Source organism: Melopsittacus undulatus, chromosome 1, assembly GCF_012275295.1.
Source record: "Melopsittacus undulatus isolate bMelUnd1 chromosome 1, bMelUnd1.mat.Z, whole genome shotgun sequence".
Classification (NCBI taxonomy): Eukaryota; Metazoa; Chordata; class Aves; order Psittaciformes; family Psittaculidae; genus Melopsittacus; species Melopsittacus undulatus.
In genome coordinates, this window is record NC_047527.1 from 76,375,198 (window position 1) to 76,390,706 (window position 15,509).

The following is a 15,509-nucleotide window of genomic DNA, read 5'->3' on the forward strand; positions in this document are numbered from 1 at the left end:
GAAACAGTACAGGTGAAAACTATTCCGGAATCACCTGATCCTTAGAACATGTCATACTTTACAAATTCTTTCTCCTTCTTTCAGCAAAAATGTGAAGAACCACAGCCTCTACTGAAATAGCCCCTATTTTGTAGCTTCAGTCTTCCAGTGCTTTGAGTATGTATAACCCCTTTGCAAAACAAGTTAAAAGTGTGCACAAATCACCACCAAATTATCATGATATAGACAGAATAAAATCAAGCCCTGAAAAAAAAAACAACTTCTTCATCCCAAGGCAAGATCACAAGAACAGCTATATCCTTCACAGACACAGAGGATCAGATTTGTCATCTACCAAATATCATAGCCCAACACAAAACAGCCACACAAAGTATCTGCATGGACTAGGTAGGAGTTTGCTGACCAAAGCGAACGTTTCACCTTAACCCAAGGTAGCTCAGCAAGGTATTAGTGAGCTGAAGCAGCACTGTTATTAAAAACCATTCCCGGTGTTAAAAAAGTTCCTATAAAATGTCAAATCTTCCCAAAGTCTTTTTAAATTTCCTCTGGGATACTCAGCAGCAGCAAGATCTGCCACAAGAATAATCTATACCACTCCCAGTCACTTTCCCATCCAGTAACTATCACATGCTCTTACTAGTAACAGGATTTTATAAACAGTAGATCCTACTCCTGGCTAGCCTCTACCCTGGCACCTCTAAGCACCATGAAGGCAGGGACTTGAGGTATGGCATGACCTGAACCCACAGGCAAGAAGAGCAGCACCACTTCACCACCTCCCTCCCTGGTTCTTGGGGCTCTGTTTTCCCTCCCCTGAGGACTCTGGGCAGCCACCCAACACAACCCCTTTTTGGGAGGGCAGACTTTCTGATTTTGCAAGTGGAAGCACCTTAGAAGCAAGTTAAACCAGTGTAAAGATACACAAAAATGGAGGGCTGTTCAGGAGATGGGTATTGTCTCCTGAACACTATTTCTGCACCAGGCATCAGCATATGGCAAATTAAAGAAGTTAACAGTCAGAAGCAGGATCTCTAGGTTACTTGATTATGCTAACATCACAGGGCATCCATTTAGATGAAATTTCAGAAAAAGTATTTTCACATAACAATGTCACTTGCACTTTGCTTAGAAAGAGTGAATCAAGTTTTCCCCTTGTTCTTTGCAGTTTCTAATCTGATTCTTGCAGTCAATAATTATTTACTTTAATGAAAGCACTCCAAAGCAGTTATGAATAGGAAAAATGCTCATACATCTGCCAGAGCACTAGCAAGCAGACAGGGTTTCTGCAGACTTCCAGTTGAAATAGCTTGAGGCATATTTAAGAGAAATACTGTGTAGAGCTCCTGTCACAAGCCTGACTTCTTAAATGGCAATAAAAAGGACAGTTTACTTTTCTGTTATGTGACTGACTCAGCACTTTAGACAGAACCACTCACAAACTCTTTAATTTGGTTGGTACAGACTAGAACAGCAACAACTTGTTATCAGATCACTGCTAATCCATTAGTTTAGAATTTATTAGAATTCAATTGAGTTATTCAGCCCCAAACCCAACACAGCACTTTGATTATCACATTAAAAGGTTGGGTTCCTTTTCCACTTCCAAATTCTTACTGAAATTTTACACTGACACTGCATCTCTCAATACACTTTTGGTCACAAAGCACAGACACTCCTACTCCCCCTTTTAGCACAAAAAAAAGAGGAAATAAGATTGTTTGCTGATCCTCTAAGGGGACTTTCAAAATTAGGAGTTCAAGCCCTGTCTTCTCATCTAGTCATTCAATAAGGCGACGGCATCTCAAGAGTCAAAATGAAAGATGTGCTTGAGAAAGGAAGAGATTTTTCATCAGTTCTCTGAATGCTTTTTTGTTTTGCTTGTTGCCTTCTGATAGCAATCAGCTTTGAACCCCTGTCTTGAAATCACCCGACTTCTTCAAACACTCAAAGACAATTAGCTCTTTAATGAGGTTCAAGGGCTCACAGATATTTTTGATACCCACAGAAATACTCTAGAAAAACTTGCAGTGGTCACAGTTGTCCCTAACAGAGAGCTTTGGCTTTGTTTTTTAAGGAAGATATAGTTTGCATTATTTTGATGCCAAACAAATGTAAATGATGTAAAAAGCTTAAGTGGTTAAAATACACTTTTTCAAGTTAGCTTAAAATTACAAGAAACAAGTATGCAATAGATGAACTAAAAATTCAGTTTGAAATGTCTGTCTTTCCCATGCAGAAAAGGCCTTTAGACTAAAGAGGAAAAAGTAGAGCAAGAAATTTCCCCTTCAAAATTTTCTTCTCTACACGGAAAAAGCAATGAAAAAGGAAACTGCTCTAATGCAAGATCACTGAATTGGTCCTATAAACCAAACAGACTAAATATAGCAGGACTACCTTGCTCTCCATCTTCTCCCCTCCACAGATGCTTTTTGGGGTATATCCCTTCAGGTTTGCTCCATATCCAGGAGCAATCATCCACCTTCCATTTCTTTCCTTTTATGTCAAGATTGCTGCATCTCAACAATAACTTTTCTATTTCTGAGGTTCCTTTATGACTTCTGTGTTGTACTCAAGCTTGCTCTTCTCAGTTTAGGCCATCAGTTTTATCCCACACTTCTCATTACCTCCTTTCACCCTCTAAATCAAGGTACCCCTCTGTACTTCCCAGACTTCTAGCACTCAAGACATCCCATTTCTCCTTAAATAAATAGGGGTACAAAAAAATGGGGGGAAGATGGACAATGACAATATTTTTCTGCTCTTGAACCAAATCTTTGTTCAGTAATTACAACTGAAATTAAAACTGCTTGCAGTATTAAAACAGGCACAAGGAGGCTCTATTCTTCAAGTTTCTATTACTGTGTTTCTTCAAGGATGCCCAAATCAATATATTCTTTATAACCTGGTACTAGAAATGTTGGAACTGATCAAATACAGAATTAAGATGTTTTGCTACAAATATACACCTTAACATTGAAAAACAGCACTTTGTCCAGCTCTCTTAAAAGCACTTTCAAGATTTTCTGCTTCGGGACAAGAAAAGGCTCTATCTCATTACAGAAACAAAAGCATGTTTACAGTGCCTCAAAAATTATGCTTCGGGTTTGGTTTTGAGCAATGCCTGACTTTCTTGGAGTTACTTAAGCAACCGAATCTGTGTCTGAAAAGTAAGGGTTTGTTGTCTTTTTTTAAAAGAGGCATTAGTATCAAACAGACAATTTATTCAGCAAGTATTATTTTCCTAGGCTTACCCTTAATATATGGGAAACTTCAAATAAAACTGCAGTGCAACTGGGTGATTACAAAGTTAGTTATATGCCACTTTTAGACTTTATCATTAATCACTATTCCACACAACTGGCAGGTCTCTCATACCTTTAAATCATCGTGGCCACAGAAATGTTACCGAATTACATCATTGCTCTCACAGAACATGCAGAGGCAGACAACATTTGAAAGACCACACAATAGCCGTCAAACTTCACGAAATTTTGAACACCAAATTTCAAGGTGTCAGGACACAAAACCTAGGAACAAAAGAGTTCACCCCATACTGCAGATACAGCATCTTCATTCCCGGATATCTCAGGTAAGGGGATTGCTGGTAATCATGACTGAGTTCATTCTGAGGCAAACATAACTTGGTCAACCACCACATATATGTCGGCATAGCAAAGAGGATGGCTGGGACATATTTTGGCATCTTTGATAAGGGAGGCAGTAGAAATGGCAAGGGTATGCCATAAACAGGATGATAATTAATGCCCTTGTTCATGGTAGAACCTTGATTTATCCTCTTTATGGTAAATATACGCCATTTTTCAGCTAGTCCCATGCTAATTTCAGTGGGATGAAATCCAGTTGTCTCCTGTCTGAAACCAAGCACCTTTCTTAAAAACCATAATCGAAACGAAGTTCTAAACTGCAAGTTTAGATGTTTTCAACCCACGAAGCTGTTTCTGAGACAGAAATGTCATGCTTTATAATTGTCTTCCTGTCTGGACTTCTGCAGCCCTCACCATGTTTGGTGACTCATGGTGGGTTTCCAATTGCCTAAATTTACTTGAGCCGTGCTTGTCTTTATCTCCATGTTGCTTGTCAACGAGCACAACATTATGACCCCTAAATTGTCCTTTTTTCTTCTCAAGGTCAGTTGTAGGACTGAAGACAAAATGAGCTGTAAACACACAAGCTGCACTACAAATGCAAGAATTAGCATCCTTAGGAGAGGACCTTCAGAAGGGAATCAGAACATGACACCTTAGCTCCACAGAAGGCTCAGATATGGTGAAGAACCTGAACAAAACTAAAAGCTCTCCATGGCTTAAGAGATACACTTGTAGGTTAATCACATCCTATTTTTGCATTGATTTCCTCCTACTGAACAGACTGTTCCATGTAGATGGATACACTCGGGGAAACTCTACAAGTGTTATTCAGAATTTGCACCAAAAAAAAAAAAATACAGGTGGGAAGTATTAAACCCATATAAAGAGAAAAACTGATAAAAGAGCACTGTTAGAGCCAAAGGTAAAAACCAAACCAACAGACAGTAATACTGATGCCAGAGAGACATCCTTCCTTATTTAAGAACTTCACAGGTTTCTGGCAGTTTTTCTCCTGTACGTAAAGGACCAAGTGTCCTTGGTTTTATTGCACTTTTTTGCTAAGTAATACTATACAATCTCTACCATGCAGCAGTCCTATCTATTGGATGTCAGGATAATGATCTTTTGTGCATAGACTATACACAGTTATGGAAGAGTATCTCTCTCCAGCATTGCCAAGTGGTGAGCAGAGGTGACCTCCTGAACAAAACCCACAACTGATCAGGGTAAGACATTGATTTTTGTCATTTTCACGGTCTGAATTACAGCATGTGAAAGTAGGTTTTGCACATCAGCCTGTAGTAATCTGTGTGCACAGCTTAACTCTAAACAGGCTCAAATCAGAAAAGGCCCCACAGAGCGCTGACCCCATGGCTTCTCACTTCATTTCAAATGGCCTGTGGTCACACACTAGTTCTTCCCACTTTGTTATTGCACAATGCTCAAATGAGTCTTTCAAAGTTGTCTGAAGGTCTAATTCACCCTCTAGCAAGGGGAAGAAAAAAGAATGGTCATCTTCCTTCCTATAAATTCATCTTGGGAAGATGAAGGGGCTTTTCAGAGAAAACACATGCAAAAGAAACAGAAATGCTGGCAGATGACACACCAAAAAACAGTGTCTCCGGTACATCAGAGTAATACTTTCAATATAAAGCTTGGAGATTTGTTTCAATCTACTTGCAAATACTTCACACACTGATATCCAGATTTTAATATCTTCCACAGTCCTTAATGTTTTAAGACCTCTTCTATAGAGAGAACTTTTTTTAGGAGGGGAATAGAGCAGGAGCAGGGAGTAGGAAGAGCAGGAATTATGCTTTAACAGAGCATGAAAACAAAAATCAAAAGGCAGAATAGCTGAAATCTAGGTCTATGTCACGTAGTTTGTTGGATGGCATTGAACAGCCGTGGGTCTAGAAATCAGCACTAAGATGGTAAATGGTATTAGCAGTCAAAAACCTGCTAAATTTAACTTTTGGACTCCACTTGCTTTTAAAAGGAAAGACTGGCAGGCATCAAAAGGAAACAGCTGAAGCTGCTTGGAGAAATGGACTCCATCTTTTCAAATAGAACTAAAAGCCTGGCTATGAATCAGTAGTCCACTTATGCAGGTAGACAATAACTAAAAAAGTAATTTAATTCATTCTCAGCTTAAATGGGTTGGCTGTGGTCTTTTACTATTAAACTGCTGGAATATGTGAATAAGGCAGTTGGACGGCGTAACACAAGCAGTAAATTCTGTGCAGCTTACTTTACAGTCAAAGCCTAACTCATGTAAAGAAAACGTGCTGATGACAGACAAGCAGCTTAAGTTTTGAAGCTTAAATTCATGCCCACCTTGCAATGCCTTTGCAGGACTACGAGCAACAGACCCTTACAGAAAGTAGCCAAAACTTACCTGCAAGCAAGGCAAAGGCACACGCAAAAGAGTTCAGCACCATTTGCAAAAGCTCTGACTGAATGGCACTAAGCTGCTGTTAGCACTTACACAAATGACTGAAGAATTTTCCTTTTGATTCTGCATGCTGGTTTTCCTTCTGTTTTCAGATCGTAAGAATTAGCAGTGACATCCAATACAGGAGGGGAGGAAAAAAAAACATGAAAAGAAGCCTTCAAGTCTCAGAAGACATTAGCAATATGTAACATCACCAATGACAATACCTGCTCACGATTAGGTTTCTACTTTGCAGTTTTAAATATGAGGTTATTGTTAAGTGGGGCTTAGGCATCACTCCAAACTCATGAAAGTCAACAGGAACTGACCCTGTTGACCCTGCATGTATTACTTATTCTCCTACCAAGCAACCATATGAGAAGAAAACTACTGGTACCGAGCAGACAAGAAAGCAAATTTTTATTGTTTTAATAAAACTTTGATGCCCTCCACCTCTCCATCTGTCTCACAGAAAGAGATGATGGAGAGTGAGATCCCTGGAAGCATATACACACACACCAGGTTACCAACAAGTACCTAATATGCTGCAAACCATAGTATAAACTTATGCGTTTATGTAGCTATTGCATACACTGCGAAGTGTTTGCATAGCTGCGATAGTATACTCAATTACACAGACCTTTCTGAGCAGTTCCCTATTTAATGATATCATCACAACACCTCAGGCTGAAATATTTGCTATGATCTGAAAATATGCACCTTTAAAATCCCCAAGTTTTGAGGACAAAGTTCAGGCAAACATTCTTCATTGCTCTTGTGGTTGTTAGCAGTCCCACAAGTTCTGCAATACGGAGGTATTCAGAGGCAAAGTTGGTTAACCAGCTGATGGAATTTGTTTATGTCTCACATCATTGCAACTATGTTCTTCCTCTAACACATATTAGAAAAGAAAAATAAATAAAAAATTAAGATAATTGGCCTTTGGCAGGCAAATGTTGATCTATATAACTGACCATCCTTTAGAAATGGCAATCAACAGGAATAAAGTCCACTAGATTTCCAGTTAAAAGCCTGCTGTGTTTTTATAGATCTTTGTCTGCTGCTCTCTAGTAAAAGACGTGAAATGGAAGCTGTAATTAATGCTTGGAGACAGGAATTCATTTTGAACTACATTTTGAAAACATTATCTGATGTGTGTAAGCATAACATGCTAATTATGGAGGTAAGTAATTATGTATAGACATTTGTCATGAATTCTTAGCAATGGTGTTCTCTGCTCTCACCTCTACTGAAAGAGCTGGTGAAGAGAATTTTCCCTATCCCTCCATGGGCATGGGGACAGGAAGGCATGAAGCACACTGTGATTCAACAGCAGACTTTTCAAATTTCTTTACTGTAAAAGCAGAGCAATTAAATAAACAGCAGTTTCCTCAGTGACCACAGGGCAGATCCTGCAAACTGGTTACTTGGGACTACTCTAGAGCACTGGATGCCTGTGGAGAGGAGCTGTGCAACCACAGCTGGGTTGCAGACAAGACCAGGATAAATATAGTCCTAGGAGCTAGTGTAATAACCAAGGACTTGGTCTAAATGTATGTGTACAATATTTATATATATAAATCTTATGGTACTAATTAACAACACAATTTGTGTGTACCAATGTTTGGGTTTTTTTTAGAAGTCTGTGGTCCACACTTATTTATACCATGGAGTGTGACAGACCAAAGACCAAGGCTGTTGAGCTGTCTAGGATGGTGCATGGGTCTTTGATACATATATTTTTTTTAGGTTCAGTTTCAACAAGGAGTGCATTCAAGTTTTTCTGTTTCAGAAATCAGTCGTGACAGTTTTGTCTTCATAATTAAACACTTTGGGGCCATTGTCTTCTACTCATCTTCCTTTGTGCCTCTGCTTCTACCTGCACCAGATATGAAATTAAGTTTTACTGTACTCAGAAAAAAATGAATATGCAAAAGCCAAGACAAACAACTCACAGAGAACAACTGACCTGGATACTAAAGTGTCTGTGTCTACAAGCAGACTGAATAAACCCCGACACTGATTATTGATTAATACTGCACAAACATCAAAAGATTGCCTCAGGGAAGCCTCATGGCTCCAAGGGAGATGAATTATCTAATTACTGCAAGTTTAACAGACTACAACTGAACGTGCTGCTGAAGTAAACAAACAGGAGTAGATTAAAAAATTGCTGCATAAATAACTGAATACACCTTTTAAGTACAGGTAACTGAACATTCAGCGCAATGAAGTGGCCAAGAGCTCTGCAAGCAGCCTTGTCAGCGACAAGGCAACTTTTCCAGTTTAATACCTTCTTTAAAAATTGGAGAAATGTTGCTTTCCCATTTGAGTTATTCCATGCTTGTTGCTTCAGCTGAGGAGAGAAAGGAAGGCAGCCACAAAAACTGAGCTCCTAATTACCATCATCCTCCCTCTGATGTGGATGTGTCTGCTACAGCACTACATGTCTACGTGGCGGGTACAGAAGTCTTTATTCATACGCACACAAACATCCCAGATGGTTATAATTACTGGTGGGCAAGCTGCAGTCCTAATTTGAAAGTAAGCAAAAATAGGTTATGCTGTCTCCCACCCCTCTTGGCCACCACACACAGCCACTGGACAACCCTGAGGCCAGTCTCTCCATCAGCAGAGGGTGGCCAAGGGACTGCCACACCTCACCCCACACAGCACAACTCTCTGGGCATGGGTACATGTTCTCCACCTAAACAAGACAGGCACGCGTCAAATCATCACCACTTCAAAGGGGAATGTGCCTACCTGGCACTTCAGAGCTTAATTCAAAGGAAAAAATAATCAGACATGCTTTGAAACTTGCTTGCTGCCTGAACAATGCTTGTTGCAAACAAGGGTGGATCTGACACTGAAAACTTCCATACTGACCTACACTGCACGCTGCAGCTACTCCCAACCTGCCTCTCACCTCAGCAAAGGCTGCTCTCTAATTCTCTGCTCTGCTGAAATTCGCCCTCCTACATCAGTAACTAACCGCTGGCCACAGAGACAAGGCAACTGCACCTCATCCCAGAGCCAGCTCAAACACTGTAATTTGTGCATCTTGCAGCACAACCCATGCTGTGTGGTTTACAGTGTCCTCTCCAAGGCTAAACCAGTCTCCTCTGCAATGTGTACTTAACTGAAAGTAAACCAGAGTCAACAGCTTCGGGAACAACTTGCCTTTGAACAACATCAAGGATAGCCAATGAAGCACTTCCTCTCCACATGCCCTGTTACTGGCTTTGCTTCAGAGGCATTTGCCTTCACGAAAGGCTCTATTTTCAAATGTGGGCACCTTCCACTTTTAGCACGAGTGTTTATCTTTCCATATGCTACCACGTACCAGCCTAGCATGCAAGCTAATCTCAGCCTTCAAAGCCAGGCATTAAACCTTGTATCACAGTGTCTGGAATCTCCTGTATCAAGTTGCTTCTGATGGAGTAAAATCAAGGAGGAAATAACACCTCCCCTCCACTGAACTCCTGGACCATATGATCACTGCCACCCTTCCCTGGACAACAAAAGTGCTGATAGCCCAGAAGAACACTTTTAGATTGTAGAATCATAGAATAGTTAGGGTTGGAAAGGACCTTAAGATCATCTAGTTCCAACGGCAGGGACACTTCACACTAAACCATATCACCCAAGGCTTCATTCAACCTGGCCTTGAGCACTGCCAGGGATGGAGCATTCACCACCTCCCTGGGCAACCCATTCCAGTGCCTCACCACCCTCACAGTAAAGAATTTCTTCCTTAGATCCAGTCTAAACTTCCCCTGTTCAAGTTTGAACCTGTTACCCCTTGTTCTGTTACTACAGTCCCTAATGAAGAGTCCCTTACCAGCATCCCTATAGGCCCCCTTCAGATACTTGAAGGCTGCTATGAGGTCTCCACACAACCTTCTCTTCTCCAGGCTCAACAGCCCCAACTTTCTCAGCCTGTCTTCATACAGGAGGTGCTCCAGTCCCCTGATCATCCTCGTGGCCCTCCTCTGGACTTGTTCTAACAGCTCCATAAAAGCATTATTAATCAATAAACCTTAAAAAGGGACCAGAAAGGGCCTGCTTTAAGTAATCAAGGAAGGGCTTAGACATCCCATGCTTTCTTACAGCCCAAAAAGGGAAAGCACACACCTTTTAAGGGAATTCAGACAAAAAGTATCACAACTAGATGTCAACAGACTTGACACGGATACAAAAAGATGGTAGCACATAGACATGAACAACTTTTGTTATTCACCTTCTTACTAACAGCACAGATTCAGCTAAGAGCCTCAATTCAGTAGGGGCAAAGCCAGGCATCATTCAGGCTCTTAACATAGTCTGTATGCTAAATCGATATTCCTCCCTCAAGAAACAGCAAGAAACACAGAAAATCCTCTGCTGACCTGTAATACCTGCAGTTGTTGGCAGCAGTGAAGTAAGTCATAGACACATTTGACAAAACTTGACAAATATCTTTATAATAAGCAGAGAAGAGCTTAGGAACACAGGTATGATTATATGAGACAAAAATGTTATTAAGTAAAGGAAGACTAAACTGAACTCAGACATCTGAAGATATTTACTTAAATACTTATTGCTGGAGAAACAGTCCCTCAAATGCAAATGCACAAGTTAACAATGGAAGGTTTGCATAAATAATTGTCTTCCTGAGACAGCAACTGTTTGAATTTCCTTTTAATTGCTTCTTCTGTATTTCTAAAATTATATACACTTGATACTACAATTCATTATATTGTACGTCACATAACTTTTGTGTGTCTGTGAAGAAGCAAGCCTCAAAACACACATCCTGATTCAAGTACACTGCTCATTAAGGGTACAGTCTCATTGCCACTGAGAAAACAAGAAAAAACTGCCAGACTTAAGAACCACACTAATATGCTTGTAATACTACAAGTATATAACTCAAAAAATGCTAGCATACACCTTTGCTTATCTTCTCCCCTGCTCAGAAAGTGGACAGGGAGGTGCACAGAGCTGAAATAAAAAGGGACCTGCAAGATAAAAGCCAGGACACAGCAATATATGGTGGTTTATGTTCAGGATGGCAAGAAGTCTTTCAAAGAAATGATTATATTAAACTCAGAGTGGAGAGGGGCACATGCCTTTCCAATTTAACCATAACGTGCAAGGGACAGGCACCAAGGTGCTGAGGTGCATACAAGAGACAGTATGCACACTACTCTGATGAAGCAATTTCTGGCCAAGACAGAGGACTTTTTGGATGGAAGGGAGAAGGCAGATGTACAATCTGTGAAGTTTTGATTGCTCCTGGCATGAGCTCCTCTGGCATCTAGTGTCCTGTACAAGAACTAGTCTTGTCTCAATGCAGAATGGCCAGGAATCTGATCTCTTCAGCTGCAAGTACATCTTTGACAAAGGTAAAGTTAATGCACCTTCCAGTCCTTATTTTAACATCAAACATTAAAATATCATTTAACTATTCAATATAGTTAAGAGATTTTGGCTTGAAAAGACAAGGGTCTTTTTGCAATGACAACACCTCTTCCTGCAATACAAGCTCATGTATCACTGAAGTTTCATAAAATTCTTCAAGCTATTTAATCAGCTTGTTTTGGAGTTTGTGTTCCTGAAGCCCTGTCCTGCTGAAACACTATCACTGGCACAGCAGGAGTGGGGTACTAATGAGGACTGAGAAAAGAAGATGCTTCTTACACAAGGATCCTGGTTACATATGCAGGACAACAGAGAGGCTTTCATGCACATTTCAAAACACCTTTTTTCTGACCACCTTTCCAGTAATGTATCAGGTGAGGTGGACTTGTAGGAAGAAGTAAGCAGTAAAATTAGCAAAACTGAAAGGACAATGAGTATTCAGCAACAACTGAAGATCAGTCATCATTAACAACACACAAACCTGTTTGTCTAGAAACGTACACCGCACTGAAAACCAAGTATCAGAATACCCTAAACTTGCCTTGACAAGCTAAGAAATAAGCTAGGACGTGTCTCTTCAGAACAAAGCTATTCTTTGCCTTTTAAAAAAATCATCCCCTTCTACACACTTTCTTTTTAAAAGGGGGAAGTGTCCTCAATCTGAGGACATTTAATGGCTCAGAAAATACTTTTTCTTTTGACTCACACTAAGCATTATTTTCTAATACCACTGGCAGAAAACTAAACTCTTAGTAAGTAGCTATTTTCCTCCACACACACAGGATTGTTCATATATAGTGGCATTTCTTTTTCTGAAAGGAAAAATGGTCCATTTGAAGAAAAAAAACCCCACACATAAAGGCTTTTGTAAAAAGAATTACCTCAACATTTAGAATTCGTCATACTAGCCACTTTCAAAGTAATATCAATGGAACAAAATTTCCTCATGCCCCTTTTTGGTTTTTATCAAAGAAATTTCTAAACAGAGGGAAAGTTTATTTTTATGTTAAGATCTGTTCACATTTAAAAATAAATTAAACTAAATTTAATAGATGAAGCTTGGAATAAATTGTGTATATGGCCAAATCTCAAGGCCCTAGACAGGTGATGCAAACAAAACTTATTTATGTTTAGTAATTATAAGTAAAAAATAATAATAATAAAAATAAATCTCCACCCAAAACTACCAACCAGTGAAGAATGAGATTACACAAACAGCCACTATTCCTTGTATCTTTCTCACATTCAGTGTAGTTCCAGATTCAGAAAAGATTAATATCTAGTCAGTTCAAGACTAACAAAAACAAATCTAATCACAAACCCCTTCGTTATAGAGCTGAGAAAAACGCCTTTTGTGTGGACTAATTTCTAGGTTTTGAAAGCTTTAAATAGCTGCCTGTTCTCAATACACCCCAAACTCCAACTCTGTGTATTTAATGGCACGGGTCCTCAGCTTGACAATTTAATACTTTTTTTGTAATACTAAAAGGTGAAGGTGATCAGAATTGGATCTTGGCCTGACGGGATCTCATATGACAGTCTCAGACTAAATCCCACTACATGGTCCGTGGTGATGTACACAGCACATATTGTTGGGGCAGAGTCTAAAGGAGAAGAGAAACTTGAGAGCCTTTTACACAACCCTGCAGGTATACAAAGGATAGCCTGGCCAGCCCCTGAGCTACCTTCTCCTTCCACTGTTGCTGGTGAGAAGTCACTAGGTGAGGCATGCTCCAGCTCTGTGTGGATACACAAAGAACTGGAGAACATTAGGAGGGGAGATACCACAGAACAGCAAAGCATGCACAGAACTTCTACATTCAAAAACATTCCCTCTGGATATTTTTCTTAATTTTAGAAGAAACTTACATAGATTTTATCTTGCTGATATCGCTGAAATAAGTTGTGCATAATGGAGCCTTCATGGAGATCTACAAGTGCTGCCATGTCTTCCACGCTCTCTGTGCTTGTTTGATGCATAGGCGTTACTTTTTGGTGTGTGATAGTGCTCTGTTTGTAAGTGAATACCTGAAAGAGGGGAAACAAAGTAAATATTAGAACACACATTCAAAACATTAAATGGAGCTTTCACACCCATTCATATTCCTTATCCAGTTTATCAGTGTGCAGACTTGTAAAATATAATAGCCTGCCAGTCATACTTTCTTCTAAAGCTTCTTTGACAATAACTGATGCCCCAAATATACAGGGGTCATACGAAACTAGTATATACTGCCAATGCACCGAGGACTGTAAGGGGCCTTTTCCATTTTAAGGGTAAATGTAATCTCATCTCAATCTGGACTACTATTAGACTTCTTCAGGAGAAAAATAAACCAAGCAATAATCATGCCCCAAAATTCCAAACCCAACCAAACAAAAACCCACCCCTTACAGTAAGCCCCACATACTCAAATTATTCTGTAAGGAAATGTTTTACAGTGCAAAACAACAAATGAAAATTATTGTTCCAACGGGCTGCAAGTGTTTATACGTTTGAACTGAAATCCACTTAAACGTTTCCTTTCAATTCTCCAGTCAGGATTGCTGTCAGGTTAGGTCATTATTCCTAATGTAAGTAGCGTGCCTAGTTCATGTGCTGCAAATATTTGTAAATTAATAGGCAAACCAATTTCCAGTGAACGGACTTTTGAGATGAATTTCTGAAGCTTGTTCCAAACAGACAGCAAAAGCTCTAAAAAACCCCACCATTTAAATACTCAGTCAGACTGCAGTTCCACAAATATGCTCAGAAGAGGTACACACCCACAACCTAGTTAAACTTTAATGAATACTAATAACATCACTAAAGACTAAACCAATAGCTTTGGAATTCAGATTCCCATTTCCTTTTTATTTACTTCTTGGCTGCTCATCCTTATAGATATCTTCCTGCACCTCATAGCCAACACTACTCAGGCAATGTACCCAGGCCCCTGATAATGTCACTGTTTCAGTGTGAGAAAGTCACATGTGGAGTAATGCAAATACTTTAATGATTTGGAATATTTGAAAGAAAACCTTCCAAAAATCTTTTGAAATATATTTATAAAGAAGATGGAAGAAGTGCAATAACCAGCAGCCTGAGCGCTGGCAAGTACCAGTGAGAAAAAGAAGCCGAAGCAGCAAGAGTCTGAACACAGACTGGACTTAACATCAAAGCTCCGTACTCTGATATCCCATTAGTTGACAAAGATGAACTGCCTGATGATATTTGTTCATTAAAATTGTACCCCAGGCATCCCAAATGCTGGCACAGGCCATGGCACTGTTACAGCTATCACTCGCACCAGCACAAAGCGTACTGGGGGAAGGCTGTGGAAGAAAGGTGATCCAGGAAACAAATCTCCAACAGATGCTGGAAAGCAACAGAGATGTCAACAGGAAACGTGAGCAAACCATCAGAAAATTCCTATAAATCTGAAGCATCCAAAGCACAATCCCTAACTGTAGGAAAAAGACAGAAACCAAGAGATCTGAGCCTTATTTTGTGATAAACAACCATCATGATGATAGGACAAGCATTTGCACAGGGCAGAGAGATGCTGGCCAGGATGGCCCACTCAAACCCACTGTTTTCTCTTCTTCAGGCTGGATGTTCTCATACTTCCACCTCTCACACACATTGCTTTCTTGTCTGGGTGAGGAAATGGCTCTGTGAGCTGACTCAAAGATAAGGAGTGTGCACTGACCGGCTAGAAAACACACCAACTTTTCATAATGGCTGTCACCCAAATTGGAAAGGAGGACTTCTTCTCCAGTGCTGGGGAGTTACTTTTCCTTTACTTTTAATTCTTACCAGAGCTTCTTAGAGCACCCCTTAGAGTTCTTAAATCCACTGTAAAACTTGGTCAAAATCATCTAACAAGATCAAAGTCATCAGCCCAGGGCAGCAGGATCACATGTGCAGACCTCATTTCCTTAAAATGGGCTTTTTACAGTCCTGCTGCTCAAGCCCTGACAGGCCCGTCTTGTTTTATTTCATCTTGACTCATGCCTTTATTAGGACAAAGATGTGAAAAGGCTACCTTGAACTTTATCATTACTGATTAGAATATCACATT

General features: G+C 39.9%; 1 protein-coding gene across 1 annotated transcript in view; it reads right to left on the bottom strand.

Annotated features, from left to right (window-relative positions):
- Window positions 1-15,509, bottom strand: part of MYO10 (myosin X) — a 157,081-nt gene that overhangs the window by 78,212 nt on the left and 63,360 nt on the right. Inside the window, exon 3 of the mRNA XM_031052807.2 lies at window positions 13,315-13,473. Within this exon, the coding sequence (XP_030908667.2) occupies window positions 13,315-13,473 (159 nt within the window). The remainder of the gene's footprint in view (window positions 1-13,314; window positions 13,474-15,509) is intronic.